Source organism: Talpa europaea (assembly GCF_964194135.1).
Source record: "Talpa europaea genome assembly, chromosome: 4".
In the NCBI taxonomy this organism is placed as follows: domain Eukaryota; kingdom Metazoa; phylum Chordata; class Mammalia; order Eulipotyphla; family Talpidae; genus Talpa; species Talpa europaea.
In genome coordinates, this window is record NC_140070.1 from 107,485,971 (window position 1) to 107,509,361 (window position 23,391).

Below are 23,391 nucleotides of genomic sequence, written 5' to 3' on the forward strand. Positions count from 1 at the left end.
AATCTCTATTTTAATGGTAAAGGTAATACCTTTTTAAGTAGCAAGAGAATCTAACAATCTGTCTAGTTTTAAAATAGAAAAGCATCTTGTAATCATTTTCTCAGCTTTGGAGAATTAATTTTAGAAATAGAAATTCTAAATATTCTAAATAAATTCTAAATAAAATTTCTTGTATTTTGTATTAGTATCAATGAAAAGGTAGAATCTCTATCTGCTAATAGATTAATAACTAATGTTTACAAAAGAAATCATCTCACATGAAACTAATTTTAAAATAATGACTCAAATATTGTTTTACCTTTCATGCTTTATGAGAATTTTTGCTTCCTTTCATGAATGGCTTTTGGCTGTGATTTTTTTTTTTTTTTATCTTTAGGTCCTTTTACTGTTTTAATAAATTAGAAATAAGTATGCCATATGTAGCTTAACTTTTTCTTGTAAAGAAGACTCCAAGTAAATTGTTTGCCTAATAATTTATAATAATGAACTGAACAATATAGGTAGTTGGGTGAATCACTTTTATTAATAACTTTGATTATTCTGGTTGGGAATACTTTATATGACAGAAAGGTCAAGTTAATTGGCAATTATCTACTGTTGAATATTAGTTCTTAAATGTTGATTAGTTTTTTGTTTACTTAATCAAATGCTTGCTGAATTATCTGCAGAAAGGTTGAAAACCAGCACCATTTACTTCAGTGTTTTACTGTATACAATGGTCAGTCTTATTTACAATATAAATCCATTTATTTACAATATAAATCTGTTTAGCACCAAAATTATTTGGTGCTAGCATAAAAGATAACAGCTTTTGTTAGGATGTACATTTCTGACAAAATAAATCAAAACACAGTAAATTTCCTAATCTGTGGTTAAAATTGCTTATTCTTTACTTTGAATTGTTACTGACATCAGTTTATATAAAGCAAAACAGTGCACTCTCAAAAAATGTAATTGCCATGACTGATTTTTAGTGCTTTTCCAACTATTTCTAACAACTGGAATTATATATGTGAAAATTTAATCTATTTTTTATTTATTTAGACGCTGGTTTTCAATCCAGAACAATCAGTTGGTTTACCAGAAAAAGTTTAAGGTACGTGTTAAGTGATTCAGTGAAACTCCAGTGATTCCCCAGTTCTAGTTCATCTGTTCATCTTGGTAAAAAATTGAAGTTCATAAATACTCATATTTGAAAAATTAGTATTTATTAGTTCTATGTTTTTGCAGTGTAAAACTCCAATGGAAAGTATCAACATTTATTCCTTATTCCTTAAAAGCAGTCATTTTGAATCCTTAACTCTTAATCCCTAGCTTTGAGATGGATTTGTGTGTGTGTGTGTGTGTGTGTGTGTGTGTGTGCGCGCGCGCGCGCATGCGTGCCAGAATTAATACTTTTTATTTCTTTATGTATCTTTGTCCAGCTGTGTACAGGAATAACACTACCATACCATAATACTATTTTGAGGGTGAAAAACAGGATGCCTTTTTAAGAAATATTACCTTAGGACCAAATGATATAGAGTTATAATTATGGAAAGATGATAACATCAAAAGGTTAAAAATGACCTTAAATATAAGTTTGAAGAAATTTAAATAGAACCTTTAAATTTGCTGTTCATACTGTTTTTATACATATATTTTTTTTTGACCATATTTTAAGGTGAGGGATTTTTATTCATTGAAAGGAATACTGAGATTGCATGGAACTTTAGAATGTCAAAAAAATAGAAGAAAAAGAACCATTTGTTAATTTGCTGACTTTATTTTTACTTAGCCTTTGTGAATGATAAATTCAACTATAAATTTCAGATTTTTACTGTACTCTTGAGATGATACAATATGAAATTTGACTTGTTTGGTTCTATAATAGCAGGTTGGTTCAATACAAAATCTTTCATTCTGACTATAATTAGTTCATCATTTCTTCTGTGATAAATTTGCCTTTGAGTTTATATATTTATTAAGTACTAGAAAATAATGAAAACCTTTCTTATTTTCTTAGGTATTTTAAGAAAGATGTATAGGGATTTTTTTTTGATAGATATTTAAAACTTCATTAGATCCTTCTTTTTGGAAGAAAATAATAGCTTTTATCATGTGAGATAGGATCAGGAAAGTAGTGAATAGGGAAGAAAGTTAATAGGAAGTTAATATTTATTGAGCACTTCCTAGTTAATTACCAAGTTTTGAATTAAGCTCCTTATAATCTATTTTGTTTAATCATTTCACAGTAATTTTATGAGCCAGCTAAAATTACCAATAGGACAAAATTGGATTTAATATATGTATATTTGTAGCCTATATCTCTAAAATACATAATTTGAAATCTTTAAAGTTAGGACATTTTTTCAAGTAATGTTTGAAAGTATGCTATTATTGGTAGTAGTATTAAAACCTAGATTGATAGATATGGGAGTTTTGTTTTGTTATTGCAGGATAACCCCACTGTGGTAGTGGAAGATTTAAGGCTCTGCACAGTGAAACATTGTGAAGACATAGAAAGACGATTCTGCTTTGAGGTGGTCTCTCCAACAAAGTGAGTGGTTCTGAAGAATCTGAGAGTTGCATGTATATTTGTATAGTTTATCTCGACTTTTCAGAGTAGAGAAAGATTTGTGTTTCCCTTGTGATTATTTGTACTAAAGAGGAATAAAATGTTGTAAAATTCAATAGTTTGTATTCAAGTGTTATGATTAGATATTTATGTAACTATTCAATTATCATTCGTAAAATACTACAGAGATTATTAATATGACCATGTGGAAACTGTCTTGATGAATTGAAGTCATATCAGATATTATTGTTTTTTTGCTAATATAGTGTTTGAAAAAACAATGTTTTCTTTTTATCTTTTAGAAGTTGTATGCTTCAGGCAGACTCTGAAAAGCTGCGCCAAGCATGGATTAAGGCTGTTCAGACCAGTATTGCTACTGCTTATAGAGAGAAGGGTGATGAATCAGAGGTTAGCTAACAATGATATCAAATGGCATATTGCAAAGAGTTTTAATATTAGTTGCAGAATTATATTTTTACAACTGTTTTTTCCATGAAGGATATGTTAAATGTTAAATGCATTTTATTTTTTAAAATCTAGATTTAATTTTTTGTATGTTTCTATATATATTTTAATTCAGTGTTTGAATGTGTCCCAGATTGACATAATAAGCATTCTAATGCATTTCCCCTATCCCCAGTTTTTTAATTCTAATAAAGTATAAAATAATGACTGAAAGGGCATTAAAAGTAAAACTGGATAAAAAGCTTAAAAAAAAAGGGAAAACACAATTTGCCTTAGTTGAGATCTTCCTGGGGAAGACAGGCTTAATATTGAGTCTTGGCTCATTGTCTGACTTCAGCTTCCCAATGAGTTAAGAAACTCTTTGGAGCAAGGTCATGAGTGAGTCTTGAGAAATAGCGCTTTACCACTCTAGGAACTTCCTGAAAAAGATATTTGTGAGTCCACTTAAAAATATGTCTTTATCATCACATTTGTATGATAATTTGGTTGGGTATGGCATTTTTAGGTTGGAAATAATTAGTTCTAAAGGATTATGTCCATTTATTTTGTCTATTATATATATGTAATTTATATATAAATAAAAAACAAAATACTCAATGTTTATGCATTTCTTCCCTTAAGACTAAATGCAAATTGATGGAGGAACTTACATCTTTTCATACTTGAACTCTAATGCCTAAAACTTAGTTCCATAAAAGGCCTTCAATTTATTTTTTGGAAGTTTTTGTTTGGGGCATGTAGTGTGTAAGAGTATTTTGTGTGTGTGTGTGTGTGTGTGTGTGTACACACAACACACATATATATTGTGTTATTTTTCCACACACACATACACACATACATATACATACATATATATACACATATGTACATATATATATATATTTAACAAATAATTCTTGATTCTTTTAGAAGCTGGATAAGAAATCATCACCATCCACAGGAAGCCTGGATTCTGGAAATGAGTCAAAAGATAAATTATTGAAAGGGGAAAGTGCCCTGCAGCGAGTCCAGTGTATACCTGGCAATGCCAGCTGTTGTGACTGCGGTCTGGCAGACCCACGGTGGGCCAGCATCAACCTGGGCATCACCCTGTGTATCGAGTGCTCTGGGATTCACCGGTGGGTAGGCCTGTGCAGGGTGATAAGCACACAGTGTAAATTATCATGGCCCTTTGGGTAGAGGACCTTTTCCACTTGCCCAATTACCAGTTAATATCTTTTTGCTTTTATAAAATGGATAAAATTCTAATTTGTAAAATGTTATCAAGTATGTTGTATCACCATTCATTACTAACCAGAGATCTATCTCTGTTTATATGTGCATTGAGGACTATATTAGAAACCTCATCACATAAAAAGAAAAATAAAAAAAAAGCATAAATATGCAAATTGAGACTTGCTAGATTATTATTAATGCTCTTTCCTGACTTCCTTTAGGAGTCTTGGAGTTCACTTTTCAAAAGTGCGATCTTTAACTTTAGACACCTGGGAGCCTGAACTTTTAAAGGTAAGATAAACATTTGCTTAAAAATGTATCATTTTCACAAAAATGTCAAGATTTTATGTTCTTGGCTTACGAATGTATGTGCTGCTCAGGGCCAGCAATGAACTAAATTGTATTGGGACATATTTGAAAGTATACTGGCAAATCCAGTGTTTTGAAAATTGCTGTCTGTGTAGCACTAGTCACATTTTAAGAAAACTGCATTCCTATGTTTTCTCAAAAAAATCTTAGATTCTGTATCTTAATGCTACTCTTTAATAATTACATAGATTTTTGTTATTAATATAAGAGAGATTTTATTGTAATAAGCTCCATAATGGATCGGAATAGCATGTTGTTATCATTGGGATATTTTAACATGGGATCACTTGCAGACGTGTATTTGTTAGGATAGTAGTCATCAAGCTATGATTCCTTTTTCCCATGTAAGGATTGATAATCTATATCACAGTTGGGTTTCTGATCAGATTTACAAAATTCATAACAGTGAATAGTATTCTTTTAATTACTCATTGTTTATTTTTCCACATTGTAAAAATTATATTAAAGGTTGTAGTATAATCAGTATTTATTTCTGTCTGAAAATTGTGTTTTTAATGTGTTTGTATTTCAATTTTAGTCCACAGGTAAAATGGTAATCTATTTAAGTAAAATAAAAAAAAATTGTGCAATTATTGTGTAAACATCTAAGTGAAAGTGATAAATTTAACCCTAAGGTGTAGCCCCATTTAGATAAGACTCATTTATTTATTTATTTATTTATTTATTTTCCACAGGGGGAAGTTAATAAGGTTTATTTACAAGGGAAATGAGAAAAGGGAGAACAGAGAGAGATTAATTGGTTCATACATCCTACAAGTAATGTTGTCTGAGCTGGGACCCCAGGTGCACACTGAAGGCAGGCAAAGCCAAGGGAGCCCAAGGTCACATGTGTTCCGTTTTATACAAAACATGGCTTCCCAGCAAACCCCCGCCCCCACACCCTGCAGGAAGTCAAGAGTCATGATAGATTCATGGCAAGATAGGGGTTGTAGTCCTTGGTGCCTGGGATCTCTTTGGCATGGAGGTGAGGATGGAGTCAATAAACATCAGTGGGTGGAGTTCACTCAGGACAGACTCTTCCTCCAGCAAAATGTAGATAAGACTCTTTTAATGGTTATGAATGAAAGAAGAAAGTGGAGGATGAGGGGTAGAAATGTCATTACTACATTAGCATTATAGAACTCTTTTGATTCAATTTAGAAAACTTGGTTGAAACACATTTGTCTGATACATTAAAATGAATGACCAAAATTTTTACAGTATTTTGAACTACTTACATACCAAGGATAAGGAGAAAGTAGTTTGCTTTGATTTTTGTCTGAAACTTTAATTGTCTGACCTTAGACTTTATGCAGTCAATGTACCAGACATTATGAATAATGTGCAGCTTTCTACCAGTTGTAGTACAGGGACAGAAAACTAGTAGAAGATGGATGAGGAGAAACCCTTTCTTATAGGAGTGGTAATCTTCTATGAGAGGTTTTCTGGTGAGGAAGGCAAAATAGCGATACTGCTCACACTGCTTGTTTTTACTTTGTTTAACCCTTATACTTATTTGTGGAGTAAGCAATTGCAGGATATGCACAGAAATTCATTAGCTGTGTTTGCTTATGAACTTTTATGAAAGTATTTTCTAAGGCATTAATAGGCTATTTTTTTATTTTCTTATTATATAGCTTATGTGTGAGTTGGGGAATGATGTTATAAATAGAGTTTATGAAGCTAAAGTGGAAAAAATGGGGATCAAGAAACCACAACCAGGACAAAGGTATTTATTATTTCAGTTGTCTTAATAGGTTCCCCTTTCCTCTGCAAATCAGGAATATAGATAAACTATGATTTCTTTTTCCACCATGACTGAGATGTAATATTGAAACAGACTGTTTAGAAGAGATAATTACTGCTTCTGTTAAAATGTAACTTTCTTTTACTTGGGTATGTTAATTAGATAATTATATTTACTGAGCAGATAATCAGGTAGTTTTCAGATGACAGAATCTTAAAACTTAAGGCTTTTTACTTAGGAATGTGACAGCTCTTAGCAATTAAATCAGACCAAAGTTTTATTAGTGGTAGGTCTTTAAAAGAGATAATCTGTTTATTAATGTCTCCAAGGTCAAGTTTCTACTATCTGTAATGAATAATTTTTACATTGTTTGACTTAGCTCAACAAATATTTGTTAATTATATACTTCATACATGGCATTATGATGTTGAATTAATTATGAAAAAGGTAGCTTCTGATAGTGGGAAAGTATTCAATTGCTGTGTTTGAAATTATACTTCAGTGTTTATGGAGGTTCATTGAATGAAGTGACTAAGACTGTCTTCAAGGTACATAATTCGTTTTTGTTATTGATATTTTCAGTTTAGATATTTTTCATTTTAGCATTACAGTTGTATTTGCCATAATCTCATGTTGGGATTTTATGTTTGACTACATCTATATATATGTATATATGTGTGTGTGTGTACATATATATATAATACACACATACACACACAGAGAGAGAGAGAGAGTCAATATTAAAGTTATTGCTCTCTAAATGAGTATCATTTAAATCAGATTTTGTTCATTTGCTAAAACGTAGTGGATTTGAAAAATAGCCATTTTAGTCAAAGATCTGAGCATTTTCAAGGTTATAAATAAGATATAGATAACAGATTGGGCATTTTATGATTGTATCATAAATCAGAAGTTTAAAATATGACATCTCGTCTTCCCTCAACATAGGATGCTATGTTGTTTTTAAGTGGTTGTCTTCTGAAAAATTATGGCCTCAAGTATTGATATTCCAGTATGTGACATTTATTGGATTTATGTTAATATTTAAATATTAATTTCTATACATTTTTGTAGTTTTCTTGGTTTCAGGGGAACATATATAGAAAGTGAATGGGCATAGAAATTAAGAGAAAAAATGTGGCTTGTTAATAGTTGAGATTTTTCAGTTAATTATTTGTATTTTATTTGAAGATGTTCATTAAATATTTTGAAGAAAAGCATTTTGCATAATGTTCTAAATTCAGTTTTAACTTCTATTACGTTTTGTGACTTTAGTTGTAAATATTCATTACATGGCTTCTTTTCAGTATTAGTCATGCTAAGAGATTAAGTAGAAAATTATGGCATTTTTATGTATACCAGACAGGAGAAAGAGGCATATATCAGAGCAAAATATGTGGAGAGAAAATTTGTGGATAAATATTCTATATCATCATCACCTCCTGAGCAGGAAAAAAAGATTGTCTCCAAAAGTTGTGAAGAAAAGAGGCTGAGTGTTTCTAAACTTGGGCCAACTGACCAAGTCAGAGCATCTTCTCTAAGTTCAGGTATTACAACTTGTGTATACAAACATTTTCTTAAGTTGAAGTGACTTTATAATTGTAGATTGTAGATTTTTTAAAATGCTATAAACTGTTTCCTCTACATATTTTAAGGAAAATTGGATTTCTGTGGCTTTACAACAATTAAGTTTAGTGTCTTGGTAATTCACATGTCTAGGTAATGTGTATATTCTAAGGAATAAAAATACTTAAAATGCAAGGGGAGTTGGGAATTATAAATCTGTCATGCTAAAAAGCCCTAAATATCTGATTAACCACCTAATATCCTTCCTATTTTTTTCCTCCTAAATTTTTCCCAGTAATGTTTTTTCCTGCCCTTTTTCCTTCTTACGGCCTGCTTTGTGCTTTGCTAACTTGCATGTCCCCAGTGGTTGCTGTAAATAGCGACGAGGCCAGGCGGGAGTCTCTGTTCTGTCCTGATGAGCTAGATTCACTCTTCTCCTACTTTGATACTTCTTCAAAACTGCGTAGTAGTAAGTACTACTCTTGGGGAGCATTCCACGTCTGTGCCAGTGGTCATTGTGCGTGTGGCCATTTCTCTAGATGTTACCCATTGTCTCAGAATTACACATTACTTACAGTCACATGATAAGTTAAGCTCTTTACCACCCCTGCCATAGTATGGAGTAATGAAATGTGTTATAGTTCTGAAAATAAGTTTATTTTCAGATTTGGTGATTCTCATTTTGATAAACTAAGTGTTCAGATGGATTAAGATGGTGTTAAACGTATTCTGCTGGTGGTGGCTAAGTTCACGTTGATGTATCAGAGCTCATTTTAAAACTTTGTTTGTGGGAGGTTGTTTTCTAAATGACATGAAATTTAATCACTAGCTGATTTTTTATTTTAAAAAACAGTCAAAAGTAATGACAGTGGAATCCAGCAGAGCTCTGATGATGGAAGAGAATCTTTACCCTCCACAGTGTCAGCCAATAGTTTATATGAGCCTGGTGAGTTTTGGTGAAATTCAGTGTTAATTGGTATTATTTGCTGAAAAATAATATGATAAAATGCCTAGTATTGATTAAGTAGTTTCTACAGGGAGGAGGAATACAAATGAGAAAACACCTATTTTTTTTTTTAATTTGGCAGTTTTCTAGCTACAGTCTTCTAAGCCCTGTGATATGTGCAGAAGGTGCTTTATCAGTTGCCAAGGATAAATTTTTTTTTTAAGATTTATTTATTTATTTATACAAGCACTGGGCATAGTCAGAAGCGTGGGAGGGTGAGAGAATTCACCAGAGCCAGAGCGGGGAGCAGAGTAGGCAGAAGGACCGAAGTACACTGCTGAGGGGAGCAGCGGGCGGCAGGAGAGGTCTGCGCGCCATGTGGGACCCTGCTCTGGTGGCCGGGGAGCAGCCGGGGATCGAACCGGTGCCACAGAGGCTGCAGCAGCTTCGCAACCCAGCGCTCAACCACTGTGCCACCGGGGAGGCCCAAGGATAATTTTTAATATACAATAACTGTATATCTTACTCTTCATTTTTTCTTTTTTTTTTAAATTTTATTTTTATATTCCCCAAACAATTGCAACCCCTTTATTTTGACCCCAATCCCCCCCGCCCTTCATTTTTTCTTATGCTGTCTTTTCTTACTAGGAGAAAGAGATCAGCAACCCCATTCCCATTAGGTTTTACTTCTGACTTGTGCTTTACTTCTAAATTTTCGTTTTATGATTTCAGTGATTTTGGTCTTACAAAATACTCAGTATAGTAAGCATTCTTCAAATTTTTTGATCTGCTTTTCCTGGAAATTGTGATGGTATTGGGCCATCCTAGGAATAAAGAAGGGTTTGATCTAATGGTAGCATTCTTTAGGAATTGTTAGACTTTAAGCCCAGGCTTATAGGAATATACCTATTTTAATATAGTACAGAGTAATTAAAATGCCTATTGGGTACTGGCAAGACCACATTGGTACTGAAATACCAATTGGTGTCTTCATAAGAGAAGATGGTTGACTGGGAAGTGATTACTGTGGGAAGTAAGATAACTGTGAAAACCTCCATTACCTCATTATGTTAAATTAGTGGGTTTTTTTAAGTGAGAACATTCACACTGTGATATAAATAAGAGTTTCATTTTTTAAAAAATTGTGGTAAGATACACATAACATAAACTGTATTATCTTAACCAGTTTTTAAGTGTTTTGGTCAGTGACATTAAGTCTTTTCGCATTGTTGTGCTGCCATCACCACTATCCATCCACAGAACATTTCATTTTATAAAATTGAGACTTTCAACCCATGTAACAAACACTTTCTGTTTTCTCTCTTCCCACCAAGAGCTCATTTTTATTGCTGTATTTGTCTTTGCTTTTCAGAGGGAGAAAGGCAAGATTCTTCTGTGTTTCTCGACTCTAAACATCTTAATCCAGGACTTCAGCTTTATAGGGCTTCATATGAAAAAAATCTTCCTAAAATGGCTGAGGCTTTGGCTCATGGTGCAGATGTGAACTGGGCTAATTCAGAGGAAAACAAAGGAACGCCACTTATTCAGGCTGTATTAGGGGTAAGAGTTCATACATTGAGTTTGTTATTAGTAGTATGATTTAAAAATTATAATTTGTTCTAAACATAGCTTTAAAATTATTTCTAGCTTTAAGAGATGGGTTGGAAAAATACAAGAAGTAAGTAGTGGTTTCTGAGCATCACTTTGATTACATGTAAACTCAGTTTTTTTTCTTTTTCTTTTCTTTTTTTAAAGATTGATTTATTTATGCATACAAGAGCTGGGGTACAGGCCAGAGATATGGGGGGTGAGCGGATTCACCAGAGGCAGTGGGGAACAGAACAGGCAGATTGACCGAAGGGAGAAGTGGGAGCAGTGGGCGAGTCAGGAGAGGTCTGAGGGGAGCAGTAGGCAAGTCAGGAGAGGTCTGCTACGCCATGTGGGTTGCTCCCTGGCCGGCTGGGGATCGAACTTGTGCTGCAGAGGCTGCGGATTGCTTCATAGTGCAGTGCTTAATCCCTTGTGCCACCAGGAGGCCCTTACTTTTTTTCTTACTGGAAGAAAATTCTGCTAATGAAATAAGTATGTTTTGCTAGGTCACAAATTGCAAATGGAAACCTTATTAGAATTAATTCCTGGGAAGAAATAATACATGATTTCTGTGCTTTTGCTGGGGATATTTTTCTTTTTTGTGGGGAATGAATTAGACAATTAGAGTAACAATTTGACATATATACTTTGCTTTTTGTGTACATTGTTGTTTTCCTTTTTTCTTCTAAGGGCTCTTTGGTGACATGCGAGTTTCTCCTGCAGAATGGTGCTAATGTGAACCAAAGAGATGTACAAGGGCGGGGGCCACTGCACCATGCCACTGTCTTGGGGCATACTGGGTAATCTATTAGTGTTCACATATTTTAGTAGATTTTATTTGAAAAATTACTTTGGAATACTGTTACGCTTTTTCTTAGGTTCAGGCCCTTAGGTAGAGTTTGTAAAGTTCTACTTTCCTATGACATATTTTAATGAAATTAAATGAGAAAAATCTTTCAGAAAAATCTTACTGTTACTTTTCAGATATGAAAATTGCTAAACTGTGAACTTATAATTTATATAGATATTTTTTAGTATTTAAAACTGTTACTGACATTGTGGCTTTGCCAGACAACTTAAGTCTATGTGTGTATTTGTGCATGTATTTATACATATGTACATAGCACACACATTTTGGGAGAATTTTATAACTGGAAATTTTTAGTTCCCACAGGGTAGCTAAAGTAAAATTCTAAAGTAAATTCTTAACCTGTGGTATTGACATTGTAGCTTCTGGAGCAATTTTTAGGCTTCCAGAACAATAAAGCCTTGAAAATGAATTTCCTATTAATGCACACAAATGAAGCAAGCAAAGTGTTAGTCTTGTATGAAAACTTTGTGTCAAAGTTGATTGTGTTTTAATAAAACATCTCACATAGTCAGTTCTCTTTTTTTTTTTTTTGAGGTAACATTTGGTTCATAACACTGTAAATTTTAGTAGTACAGCTTCACACATTCATAAATGTATATACTACACCATGCCTACTTCCAAAGGGCTAGTTACCATTTACCATGCTGCATTTGACCCCTTCAGCCCACTCCCACCCCTTCCTCTTTGGTAATTAGAATTTGTTATCAGAATACCCAGCTCTTACTGTCTTGCTAGCAAGGAGCTGTTCTTTTAAAATATTCATTTTTTGCATCTTCTATTTTTATTATAGCTTATTTTCTTTTCCTTCATCAGCAGAGATTCTGTTCAATATAACTTCATCATAACAACTTTTCTACACTTAAGAATGATAATCAACTCATCCTTTGTATTTTCTTCTTAAATAATCATAATTCTTCCCATATTATTTCATAGGTTCCACTTACCCTTTCATATTTTTTCTTTTGTATTTTTTCATTTTTGTCAATTTCTTCAAGTTACAAATGGCTATTTGTGTAGTACAGTAGGAACATTCTTATTTTTTTGCTGTGGTATTATCATTAATGCACTATAATGATAAGCTTGCCTGGGCTTCCTTCTTATCCCAAAATGACTTGTGTGACTTTTATTTTATTTAAATTTATAGATAACTGTGCACATACTTTTTTATGGTAAGGACCATAATTTACACATCCCACTATGGCATAATACCAGTTTAAATATGAAAATACCTTGATATTGTAAAATGCTAATCTTGGTAAATTATTATCAGTGTTCAATAAATATTTGTAGAATGAATCAAGAATTTCCTAATGAAAATGTTTTCTTTAAATTAAGTATTGCATTTTAATTTTTAAAGTAGATACTAATTATTTTACTGATAATATTTGAACAATACTGTTTCCTTAAATAGGCAGGTATGTTTATTCTTAAAACGAGGTGCCAATCAACATGCTACTGATGAAGAAGGGAAAGACCCTTTGAGCATAGCTGTGGAAGCAGCCAATGCTGATATAGTGACATTGTAAGTGTTTTCTTTTTACTTGATTATTTCCGATATAATATTAGTTCTGCAGGGTGTCAGCATGGAGTTTCATGTATCAGTGTGAACTTTAAACTTGATTATATACTCTATGGCATGTCCCTCTCTAAGCACATTAACTATATTAAGCAGTTTGTACATATGAACTCATTAGTTCTCACAACATATGGGAAAGTTAATATTACTAGTTTCGTTTTATAAATAAGGAAACTATGTCACAGATAATTTGAGAAACTAGTAAGTGGTGGATCTGAAACCAAGAAATCTGACAGAAATACCCATGTTCTTAGCCACTATTGGTATACTGCATTACCAGTAGGAATAGAAAGCCAGAGACTGCACTAAAATGGATTCTTTAATTCTCACTACAGAACTGGGGTGAGGGCTGAACTTGTGTACCAGGCAATTATTAGACCTCGGGAATTACAAGATTATAAAGGCAGCTGCATTGATTTAGAGGCTTTTGCAGTTGTACTGCTTTTGGGGAGGGATACTTGGGGAGGAGGGTCTGTTTGTGCTTATTTTTTAAAAGAATTATTCAAAGAATATTCTTATTGTTCCATTTTTGTTCAGTGTTTGCTTTCTCTTGTCAGGTGTAGTCCCTGTAAAATTCTTCCTCTAAGTAAAATCATCTGATATTTTTCTTTTTCCTTGTGACTTATTTCACTGAGCATAACCCCTTCTAGTTCCATTCATGTTGCTGTGAATGGAGCAATATTCTTAATTTTAAGATAAGAATTTAAAAATATTTGCATACAATTTAATATGATCTGTTAAGGAATTTTGAGGTCTTAATTTGATTTTCACCTTAGGTCAGAGTTGTTTGTTAGACTTAAAATCTGGAAATGTGATCGTCATCTATAGTTCATTATCATGTAGGAAACCTTTAGCATGTGTTGTATAAAGTCACTTATTCATTCTATTTTGTGCAGAATGAAGCCCAGAATTGTTGATCCTACTATATGAGTACACATAGTTCTATACTCACTGCAGGATCTCAGTCACTTATAAAGAGAAACTCCCTCATTTCCTTGAACTCCTGAACTCACACTGAGAATTCTTGACTAGCTGTCTATCATCCCTCCCTGAACCCTGCCAAACTAAAAAAAAAAAAAAAAATCAGCAAAACATATGTCCTCAGTGCCCATTGTCTTTCCTGCCCTGGAAGAATTATTGTTATTGTGCATGCCATTATAGGGAAATTTAGATATTAAATCATTAAAGATTTATAATGGAGAAAGATAAATTATTAAAGGATCAATAGAAATGATAAAGAGAAACTAACCCTGGATGAAAATCCCAGGAAATTCTTATAGTAATGATTCATCTTCCTTAAAAATATCTGTTCCAAAATTTTCTACATTTTCTCATTTTACTTTATGTGAGGATTTCATTTTCACTTAGTAATTTTTGAAAATAGGGCCTCCCCTGGTGGCGCAGCGGTTGAGCGCTGGGCTGCGAAGCTGCCTGCAGCCTCTGCAGCCCTGGTTCGATCCCTGGCCACTGGTGAGGGTTCCACATGGCGCACAGACCTCCGCTGCTGCGCCTGCTGTTCCCCTCAGCAGTGTATTTTGTCAGTCTGCCTGTTCTGTTCCCCGCTCTGGCTCTGGTGAATTCTCTCACCCTCCTGTGCTTCTGACTGTAACCCAGTGCTTGTATAAATAAATAAATAAATCTTTAAAAAAATTTTTTTTTTGAAAATAGTTCTTTTCTCTGAAAAGTCCAGACACCGAAGCTGGGACTTGTGATGCTGTTATTCATAAGCACAGGGGTTAAAAAAGGAGATGAAGAGAATTGTAGTACTTTGGGAATACAAAAAAGCCATGCAGATGCTGTAGTTGCCAAAGAGAGCATATTAATTATTTTTTTAATTTTTTTTTTGCATAGAAGAACTGGGATGTAGGCCAGAGGTGCGGGGGTGAGAGGATTCACCATAGACAGAGTGGGGAGCAGATCAGGTGGATCTACTGAAATGTACAGCTAAGGGGAGCAGCAGGCGAGACAAGAAGTCTTCTGCGGTCCCATATGTGGGTTAGCTCCCTGGCTGTGACTCGAACTTAGGCTTTAGTGGTAATAGTGCTGAGACTTAACCTCTAGGCCACCCGGGAGGCCCCCCCAGAGAGAACATATTAGAGGGGACTAGAGATCTGGGAGGGCAGTGGGTGATCTGCACTATAGGTGAGCAGTACGCAGTAGGAGAGGGGTACCAATGGCAACATTTGCTGATCTAAAAAGATTATTTAGTGAGTAATTAAATGGGAGGAAATTCTTGTCTTCTTAGTTCAATCTACATCTCTTCCTACTGCCAGGTTGAATAACCCAAAACAGAATGTATAACCAATATTGCGTGCGTGTGTGTGTATATATACACACACACACACATCCCTTGGTATATGATGTATAAGAAGCTACACTCATTTTTATAATGCTTATATAGGATAAAGTATATAAAAATATACTCCCAGTATTTAGAGATAACACACACTACTTAAATATGTTTGGAACTACTTCACTTCAGGGTGAATTAGAATGTACTTTGGCAATTGCTTCCATAATGTAGAATCAATAATTTCAGCAGTGGGCAATTAAAGTTTGACAAGTTGCAGTAGAAACTAGGAACTTGTGGGACTCTGGAGGAAGCAAGTTGCTGGAGGTGTTGAAAGAATCCTCCTTAAACAGAGCTGAAATGCACTTGTTAGAAATCTTTTGCTGTCTTCTCACACACGCATTGCATAAAATAAAATAGTTGTTTTTGTGTCTCAGATTGATTAATTTGACTAAAAATTCATTTATTTTAGTGGCAAATATGGTAAAGGAAAAAAATTACATCAGTTCATGTTTTACCTGTTTATATAATTCATTAGTTTGTGAATATTTATATTGTATAACTTCATCTAAAAAAATCATCTTATTTAATTTTAGGTTACGTTTAGCAAGAATGAATGAAGAGATGCGGGAATCAGAAGGACTTTATGGACAGCCAGGTCAATATTCCACTAATAACCATACTGAAATGCAGTATAAGAAATGCATTCAGGAATTTATCAGTTTACAATTGGAAGATTCATAGTTCCTTAGCAAACTAACTTAATAGTACAGAATTTTTATAACTTACTTGTAAATTGTGAATTGATAGTATGTACTGTACTTACTGAATCCTCGGGGGTTGCTAACTTCCGGGTCTTTAAAATTCCATAACTATTCCTATTACAGTACACATTTACTTGCTCTATTTAACTCTGGCTGCTGATTTCTTTATCTACTGTACAGATGTCTTCCATATACATTCCAGTGAAGTGAATGGAATGATGATGTGTCTTTATACATTTACAGCAGCACAATAGTCTTTTTCTTTTTGTAATTCTCTTTAACTATCAAGTGAATATAACAATATTATTTCTTTTTGTTATTCAGGGAATTTCTACAAATTGTGTTCAGGGAAAAAAATCACCATGTATTTGGCATATAAAAAGTATGGAAAATCCCTAGGAGAAGTTGATTGAATTAGAGTTTTGCATTCTGATTTAAAAATGAGTTGAAGGTTTAAAAATAAAATTAACAGTAGGGGAAAAAGCCCATAATGGGAATGGAATTAATTTAAAAGGTAGAGGAAAAGTGTCTCATTTTATCTTGTAGATTTGCCCGAAGCAATTGTACAATACCTGTTGGATAAATAGAAGTATTAGAAATATATTTTGTGAACCTGATGGCAAAGTATAATTACTAGAAAAATTTAAACTCAGGATCAACTCAAGTCTCATTTTGAGTAATTTTCACCTTTGAGTCAAGATGTCAAGAGAAGGAACAAATGTTGGATTAGATTTCTTTCTTTGTTGAACGCGTTCTAATTAGACAGTCTTCACAAAGAAGCGATTGTAATTATTGGATCTCCCATTTCATGAATAGAGTATATGAATTACTAATTTAACTGTTGAATTCATAAACATTAGTAAAACTTTTCAGGAATTTATAACTAAAATACTTGAGAATGTTCAGTTTGCAATGAGTATGTTTTTTTTCAATGAATACTAATATTTTTAAAGTGGCTTGGTAATATATTCTTCTTTAATATATTTTGAATTTCTGTGCTTTATGCTTGCTTTCAGTCATTTACTTTTATTTTAATTTATATTAATATATCATTAATATAAATAAGGGGCCATTCTTTCTCAGAGGATTGTACTTACTACTTATTTTTGGTCTAATTTAATAGGGAATAAGTAAGAACTTTGAGAATAGAGGCACTTCAGCTAGATACTTGTAATCTAGGGTGTCCCACTTTAATCCTATGGATCATACAATACTTCTGACTCATGATTTATGAAGATGTAAGAGTGCTGATTAGGGGTGAAGTCTCAGCGTTAATTCTGAATTTCACCTATTTGTTTTAAACTTGAATGTTAGATATTAAACAAGTTATAATTTTGTAACAGATATACTTAAGTAATAGTATTACTGGCCATTTATGAGGCCTTTGTGTTTAAGCACTTTAAAATAAATATTATTTAAAGGTAATGATCTGATATTTGTGAGATAAGAGGGAACATCAAGATTTTATGTTAAATAATTTTTTCCCCTGAAATTTTAAACCTCAATGTTTGGTCAGTTCTTTTTCCTGAAGGTGTTTGCTGATGAAGTTGTACCCAACTGATTAGCCACAAGATAAGTAATTGACTTCTCTCTGCAATTGGAAAGCTTGAAATAGGGCTTGTATGTTCTTGCAGACTCTGACTCTACTCAGATTGCTTAGGGTTCTGCATCCACCATTTAGGAGCATTGAAATGCTACTTTCACTGTCATTTTATGAATATGCTTATGAGTATATTATATATACCTTGTATTCATCAATAGAAAAACAGATTTTTTCCAATTTATTTGAATAAAAAATTGGGAAACAAAAGCCTAATATTAAGAGGTCCAACTATTCTCAAATTTAGATTAGAGGTTAAAAAATAGAACAGAATTCTGGAAATTGTGTATTATCAGAATAAAAGGATTTTGATCTATTTGAGGATCATCTTGATATTAATTAGATTTTTAGCTTATTTAGAGGCTTTCAATTAAAGCAGAATGATTTTACACTTATAATAATGGTGAAATGGTGCAGGAATTGCTTTCTGACTTTTTCTTTTATGAGCCTTTGGAGAGCAGATAATGTTTGTTCAGGCAGCAGGTCTTTATTTTTTTGCCTCTGCTTTTCACTGTAAATTTTTCTCTCATGGATTTTGTTGGTTGTTTTATTAGCTCCCTTTTTTGCTTAGCAGTAGAAGGAAAACCCTCAGAATTTTGGATAACTTTAAAATGCAGTTATTTCCAATATTTTGATAATGAAGACTCCTATCATTTAAAAGACTGAGATACAATCTTTGGCAATCATGGACCCATTTATAGGAAACTCCACTTGTGAACTTTCTATCTACAACTCTAAGGACCTGTGACTCCCTATTTTATGCAAGGCTATGTAAGAGCACACATTTCTTAAAGAAAAAGATTTATCCATCTTTATCAATTCCTACAACTTTAAGAGGACTGGGTGGGTGAGTGAAACATAGCCTGCTCTCCAGTTGTTGGAAACCAGTTTGGTGTTTTCCAGTCTCTGGCTCTATGACTTCACAGCTTTAATGAACCACTGCTGGTTATATGAGTATGTTGTTGGCAAAAGTTGACCACTGGTCTAATGAGGAAGGAAGCTGTAACCATCCCTGAAGTGTCAGGATTGTACACATGATCATCTGGGGTGGGTTCTCACTCGCTGCCATCTCTTTGAGGGGGAGTACATTTCAAGAGCAAAATCTTGGATCATCATAATGCTGTTGCAGTGGATATCCTGACCACTAAAAATCAAAAACTGTTTTAAACAGTCAGTGGAATATGTAGCAGTCCACATTTCAAAAACTCAGAATTGTCCAAACATAGAAAAGTTAATTCTCTAAAGAGAAAAAGAATGTGATTAAGTAATTTAAAGGTTATATGCAGTGTTATAAATGTTGACTGACTGGTTGTTTACCATATATAGTAAACTGTTAAGTGTGCTCCTAAGAACTTGCTGGGGCAACATATTGGGTTGTTCTTTATTGTATTCTAGTGTAGACAAGTTATATTTGCCTTGGGAAAATTTTTAATGATTGAAATTATACATAAAATTTAAAGAATCACATTGAAGTTCAATTTGTGTTAACTATATTAAATATTGTAGTCACTATTGTTATTGTAATGTTTGCCCTAACAACATATTTGGAGATCCTAGAAAGGTATTATATTGGTAGTCCATTAATGTTTTGTTAGAAACTGAATGTTAACAAGATGTGTGTGTGTGTGTGTGTGTGTGTGTGTGTGTGTGTGTGAAGGTGAGACTTCCTTTTGCATTGTATTAACTTTAAAAAAATTTATTCAGTCAGTGAAAACAAATGATTAGTGTAGCACCAACACTTTCCTTCAAGGAACTATTTAAATTCAGTGAATAAAAGATCTTACAATGTGTTTTGCATGGTACAATGGTTCTACTAAAATGTACTTGTGTAATAGGTACTAGGTGATTTAAAAACAAAAACTGGAATACCACAAAAAGAAAAAAAATCACAGCTTGTTATATATAATATGCATTGCTAATAGTAGAAGCCATATATTGCCATTGTACTTTTGTAATACTTAAGAATGCTCATCTGGTGCTATCTGTAAACTATTTGGCATTAGCGTCTGCTAGATCCTTCTTCCTATTTCTTGAATGTATAACGTGTGCCTTTTTAGTTACTTCTGGTGTTGAGTGATAAAAATCAGTGTGGTATTTTTGTATTATAATCTGCACTTTATACTTTCTTGGGAAGTAAAATAACAGACTCTCCAGTTTAAATAGTATTTTAAAAATATTTATAATGTTTACAATAAATATTTTAAATATTTTAATTCAGCATCTAAGGACAAAATTTTTTTTTAAAATATTTTGTATGGTTTGTTGTTATTTAATGTTGGTCTCTTCTTAGTTTCTATCTTTTAGAATGGCTGAAATTGGGAATAGATTGTAATTTGTCTTTTAATATGGGAGCGAACTTTTAAGGAAGCTTGGATATAATTGGATTGTTTTACCAGTTGTCCTAGCATATTAACCTTTATTTTGATTGTTTTAATAACAATAATGGGTTAGTAGTTACTCTTAGTCACCCTATTAAGATTCTCTTCTTACTGTATTTTTTTGCTTTTTAAAGTAGATTGATTCAGGTCATGAGGAAATTTCCAGGGCTAAATGAAAACTATGTATAGATTTGAATAACTTGCTTTTTACATAGACTAGACATTAACAGTGACTAGATATTAAAAGTATTAAATAATTTTTATTGAAAATCTTGGATTGTGCTGTTAGACCTTTTATTATCATTATCCCCTTCTCCCAACTTTTTTCTAATGCTTTAGCTTTTAGTATGAGATCTGTTTCCTTAAAATATTTGCTTTATAAAAGCTGACAAAACTTACTGCACTGTTAACACCAATTATAGCATTGAGTTTGTAATAAGATGGATGCAAGGTATCTTATGAGAAATAATGATAAAATCATGTTGCAACAATAAATATCTAAAACAGTATTTGACAGTCTAAATCTTGAGAACAGGATCATGCCAAGATTCTGTATAAAGCTAATGTTTAATAGGAAGCGTTCGTGATGAATGATTCACCTTGAAAATAAGATTTTACTTTATACAGATCCTTTCTGAGGCGTTAATCTGTATGTGTGTGTATATATTTAAGTTTCCATAGCAAGAAAACTGGTAATTAAACTGCTGTATCAATATCTCTAATTCTCTATAATATATTTGTATGTATATATACATATATATTATATAAATATATTTAAATACATTTGTATGTAATATACATATTTAAATATATTTGTATGTATATATATATATATATATATTACTCTGATTTTACAGATGTCTTTGATTTTTAATCCCATTCTTGTTCATATGACCTAGTTAAAAAAAAAAACAATTTAGGACTAAATGTGAAACTTATATTTTATAGTTGTTTTTAGGCTTTATCATCTTATAAATTTAGTAGGCTATGGATTAGATGCATTAGTTTCAGTTAAGCATTAAAATTTGAGTGTAGAATTGCTTTTCACATACTATTTAAATTAAAGTATCTTTTAATTAAAAGATAATATTAAATAGAAGGATTTTCCCCCACTTGATTATCATTTTTGTTTTGGTAGTAACTTGCATCCATCAGAAACATTAGTATTTGTTTTTGAGCTTTTCTTTTGGCTTTGATGAAAGGAACACTTACAGAATGCCTTGTTTACTATACCTCATTTAAAGTAACTTTCATTTCTCATGTGTTAATAAATGTATTTCTTTACATTGCTTTAAAATACTTGCTTTTTGCTCTTTTCTAACTCTGAACTTTCCTCTGTGGCTGCATCTGAGGTGCTTTTTTCAGGTATAGTTTTTTTCTTTCACTATATACTTTTCCAGTACTAATATTTAGGTGGTCTTTTTTTCTTCAACAATGCTCATCTGAACAAATTTTTAATATGACAATTACAAAATTGTTATTAGCGATAAAATGATTGTTCTTTATTAATACTTTAATTGTTTATAATTTTAAAAAGTGTCTTTATTTTACTTTCATACAGGTGATGAAACTTACCAGGACATTTTTCGTGATTTTTCCCAAATGGCATCCAATAATCCAGAGAAACTAAACCGTTTCCAGCAAGATTCACAGAAATTCTGAATGTTTCTTAGAAGAAGGGGAAAATACTAAATTTGATGATCCCTTAGTGTGTACATCTGAAAACTCAAATTCTTTCTGCTTTAATTCTACTTTTTTAATTTTAGCAGACACTGAGTGATTTAGAAAAAAGGTACCCATTTTCGATATTTTTATAAGTAAAAATACAGATCTCTAGTAGTTGGGAAAGGAGCTTATTTTAGAATCTTTTTTACTAAAAATAACCTTTTTTAAAGGGCTGTGTTAGCTAGATTTAGGCCCTCCATAGATCATAAGATGCTAAGAGTTTAGACAATATTTCTTCTTTTGCCAGTGGATGGTAGCATTGAATTTTTTTCTGTCATTCGGTCAAGCATGTCTGCATCAAGTGGGAGCCTCCTGACTATCCCACTGGCCTTGAGAGGATGTCTTTTCTTTAACTTCCCTGATCATTTTTGGTGGTGCAGGAAGATTTTGTGTTTTTATTTTTTGTAGCTTAGCTATTAGTAGACATGAAATTTAATTGTTAGAACTAGAGAATATGTTTCCCCCATTTGCTCATTGATGCAGTTATGCTCCTTAGCTGCCTGGTTATTGTCCAGTACTTTTACATTCATACAATGGTTGTATAGGTAGACATAATTCAGCCCTTTAGATTTGTTCCAAATATATGAAGTGAAAAGAAGCCCTTTAATTTTAAAGAAAATCAAAATAATCTCACTTATAGAAGTTGTAGTTCTTTGTTGTTGGGCTGATTTTCTAAAATCTTGACAAATTTATTGATGTAAATAAAACTGTTTTAAAGGTTACTTGAATGTTGCAAAATTATGCTTTCATCAAAATGTAACTTTCAAAGGAAAAGTTGATTTATAAAATAATGGAGAGCATTTTTATATTTGAAATTTATTTCAAGATACATTTTTACTGTTGCTCCTAGTGAAAGAAAGACCACATTTTTCTTCATTTATACTAAGATATACAGCAATAAATTGCTTTTTAATTTTTCCAATATCCTGTGTACTTCTTGTACACAGTGTATATATTTTCAAATTAAACATAGCATCTATATAGTTTTACTATTTGGTTATATGAATCATAAGCCCTTGAATTGCAAAATATTATACTTTTTTAATCATATGTACTACAGTTAATCTGATTCCATCTTTGACATCTTGTGAGGTGTATAAAATACTGAAGTATTTGCTTTATGGCTTCATTCTAATATTATCAACAGTGAAATTTAATCTTTTAAAGTTATATGCATAGCATTATTACTTCTCAGTTTCTAAATAAGAGAGATTTAAAAGTTTTGTTGGCTAATACATTGAGAAATTACATTTTTCTCTTATAAGTAGATTTTTGTAAATGAGCATCAAATCAGAATCTGGCTAAACATCAATTATACTGAGATAAATTTACATTACAGAAAATGTTCCATATTTGGCCAAATTGCATCAATATAATGCTTATTTAGTAATAATCATGCTTATTAGATAAGGATAAAATATGTGAATTATTTCTAAGGAAATGCTAACTTTGAAAGCCTTATACTTTACAACAATAACTGGAACATTAAATCTTTCCTGTGTCACCTTAGAGTCATGTGGCTTTGAAAAAGTCTGATCTGTGACATTTTTATTAGCATACACTTTGAAATGATCTAAAAAATTCAAGGATAAGGAAATATATTAAAAACAAACCAACAAATAGAAAAAGAAGAGAGAACCTCACTTTACCTTTATAGTGCCTATTCCCGTTTTAATCCTAGGACTTTATGCCTAATGCTCCTAACCTTTATCCTAGGAAACCTAGGCAGTTC

General features: G+C 32.4%; 1 protein-coding gene across 1 annotated transcript in view; it reads left to right on the forward strand.

Moving 5' to 3' along the window:
• Window positions 1-21,642, forward strand: part of ACAP2 (ArfGAP with coiled-coil, ankyrin repeat and PH domains 2) — a gene marked incomplete at its 5' end in the record, with an annotated part of 111,826 nt that extends 90,184 nt beyond the window's left edge. The window contains 13 exons of the mRNA XM_084231659.1: window positions 1,045-1,096; window positions 2,439-2,539; window positions 2,860-2,965; window positions 3,932-4,140; window positions 4,459-4,528; window positions 6,244-6,335; window positions 7,716-7,900; window positions 8,773-8,865; window positions 10,238-10,425; window positions 11,146-11,255; window positions 12,738-12,848; window positions 15,789-15,850; window positions 21,496-21,642. Coding sequence (XP_084087785.1) covers window positions 1,045-1,096; window positions 2,439-2,539; window positions 2,860-2,965; window positions 3,932-4,140; window positions 4,459-4,528; window positions 6,244-6,335; window positions 7,716-7,900; window positions 8,773-8,865; window positions 10,238-10,425; window positions 11,146-11,255; window positions 12,738-12,848; window positions 15,789-15,850; window positions 21,496-21,596 — 1,480 coding nt within the window. The 3' untranslated portion in view covers window positions 21,597-21,642. The remainder of the gene's footprint in view (window positions 1-1,044; window positions 1,097-2,438; window positions 2,540-2,859; window positions 2,966-3,931; window positions 4,141-4,458; window positions 4,529-6,243; window positions 6,336-7,715; window positions 7,901-8,772; window positions 8,866-10,237; window positions 10,426-11,145; window positions 11,256-12,737; window positions 12,849-15,788; window positions 15,851-21,495) is intronic.
• Window positions 21,643-23,391: the final 1,749 nt, after the last annotated feature.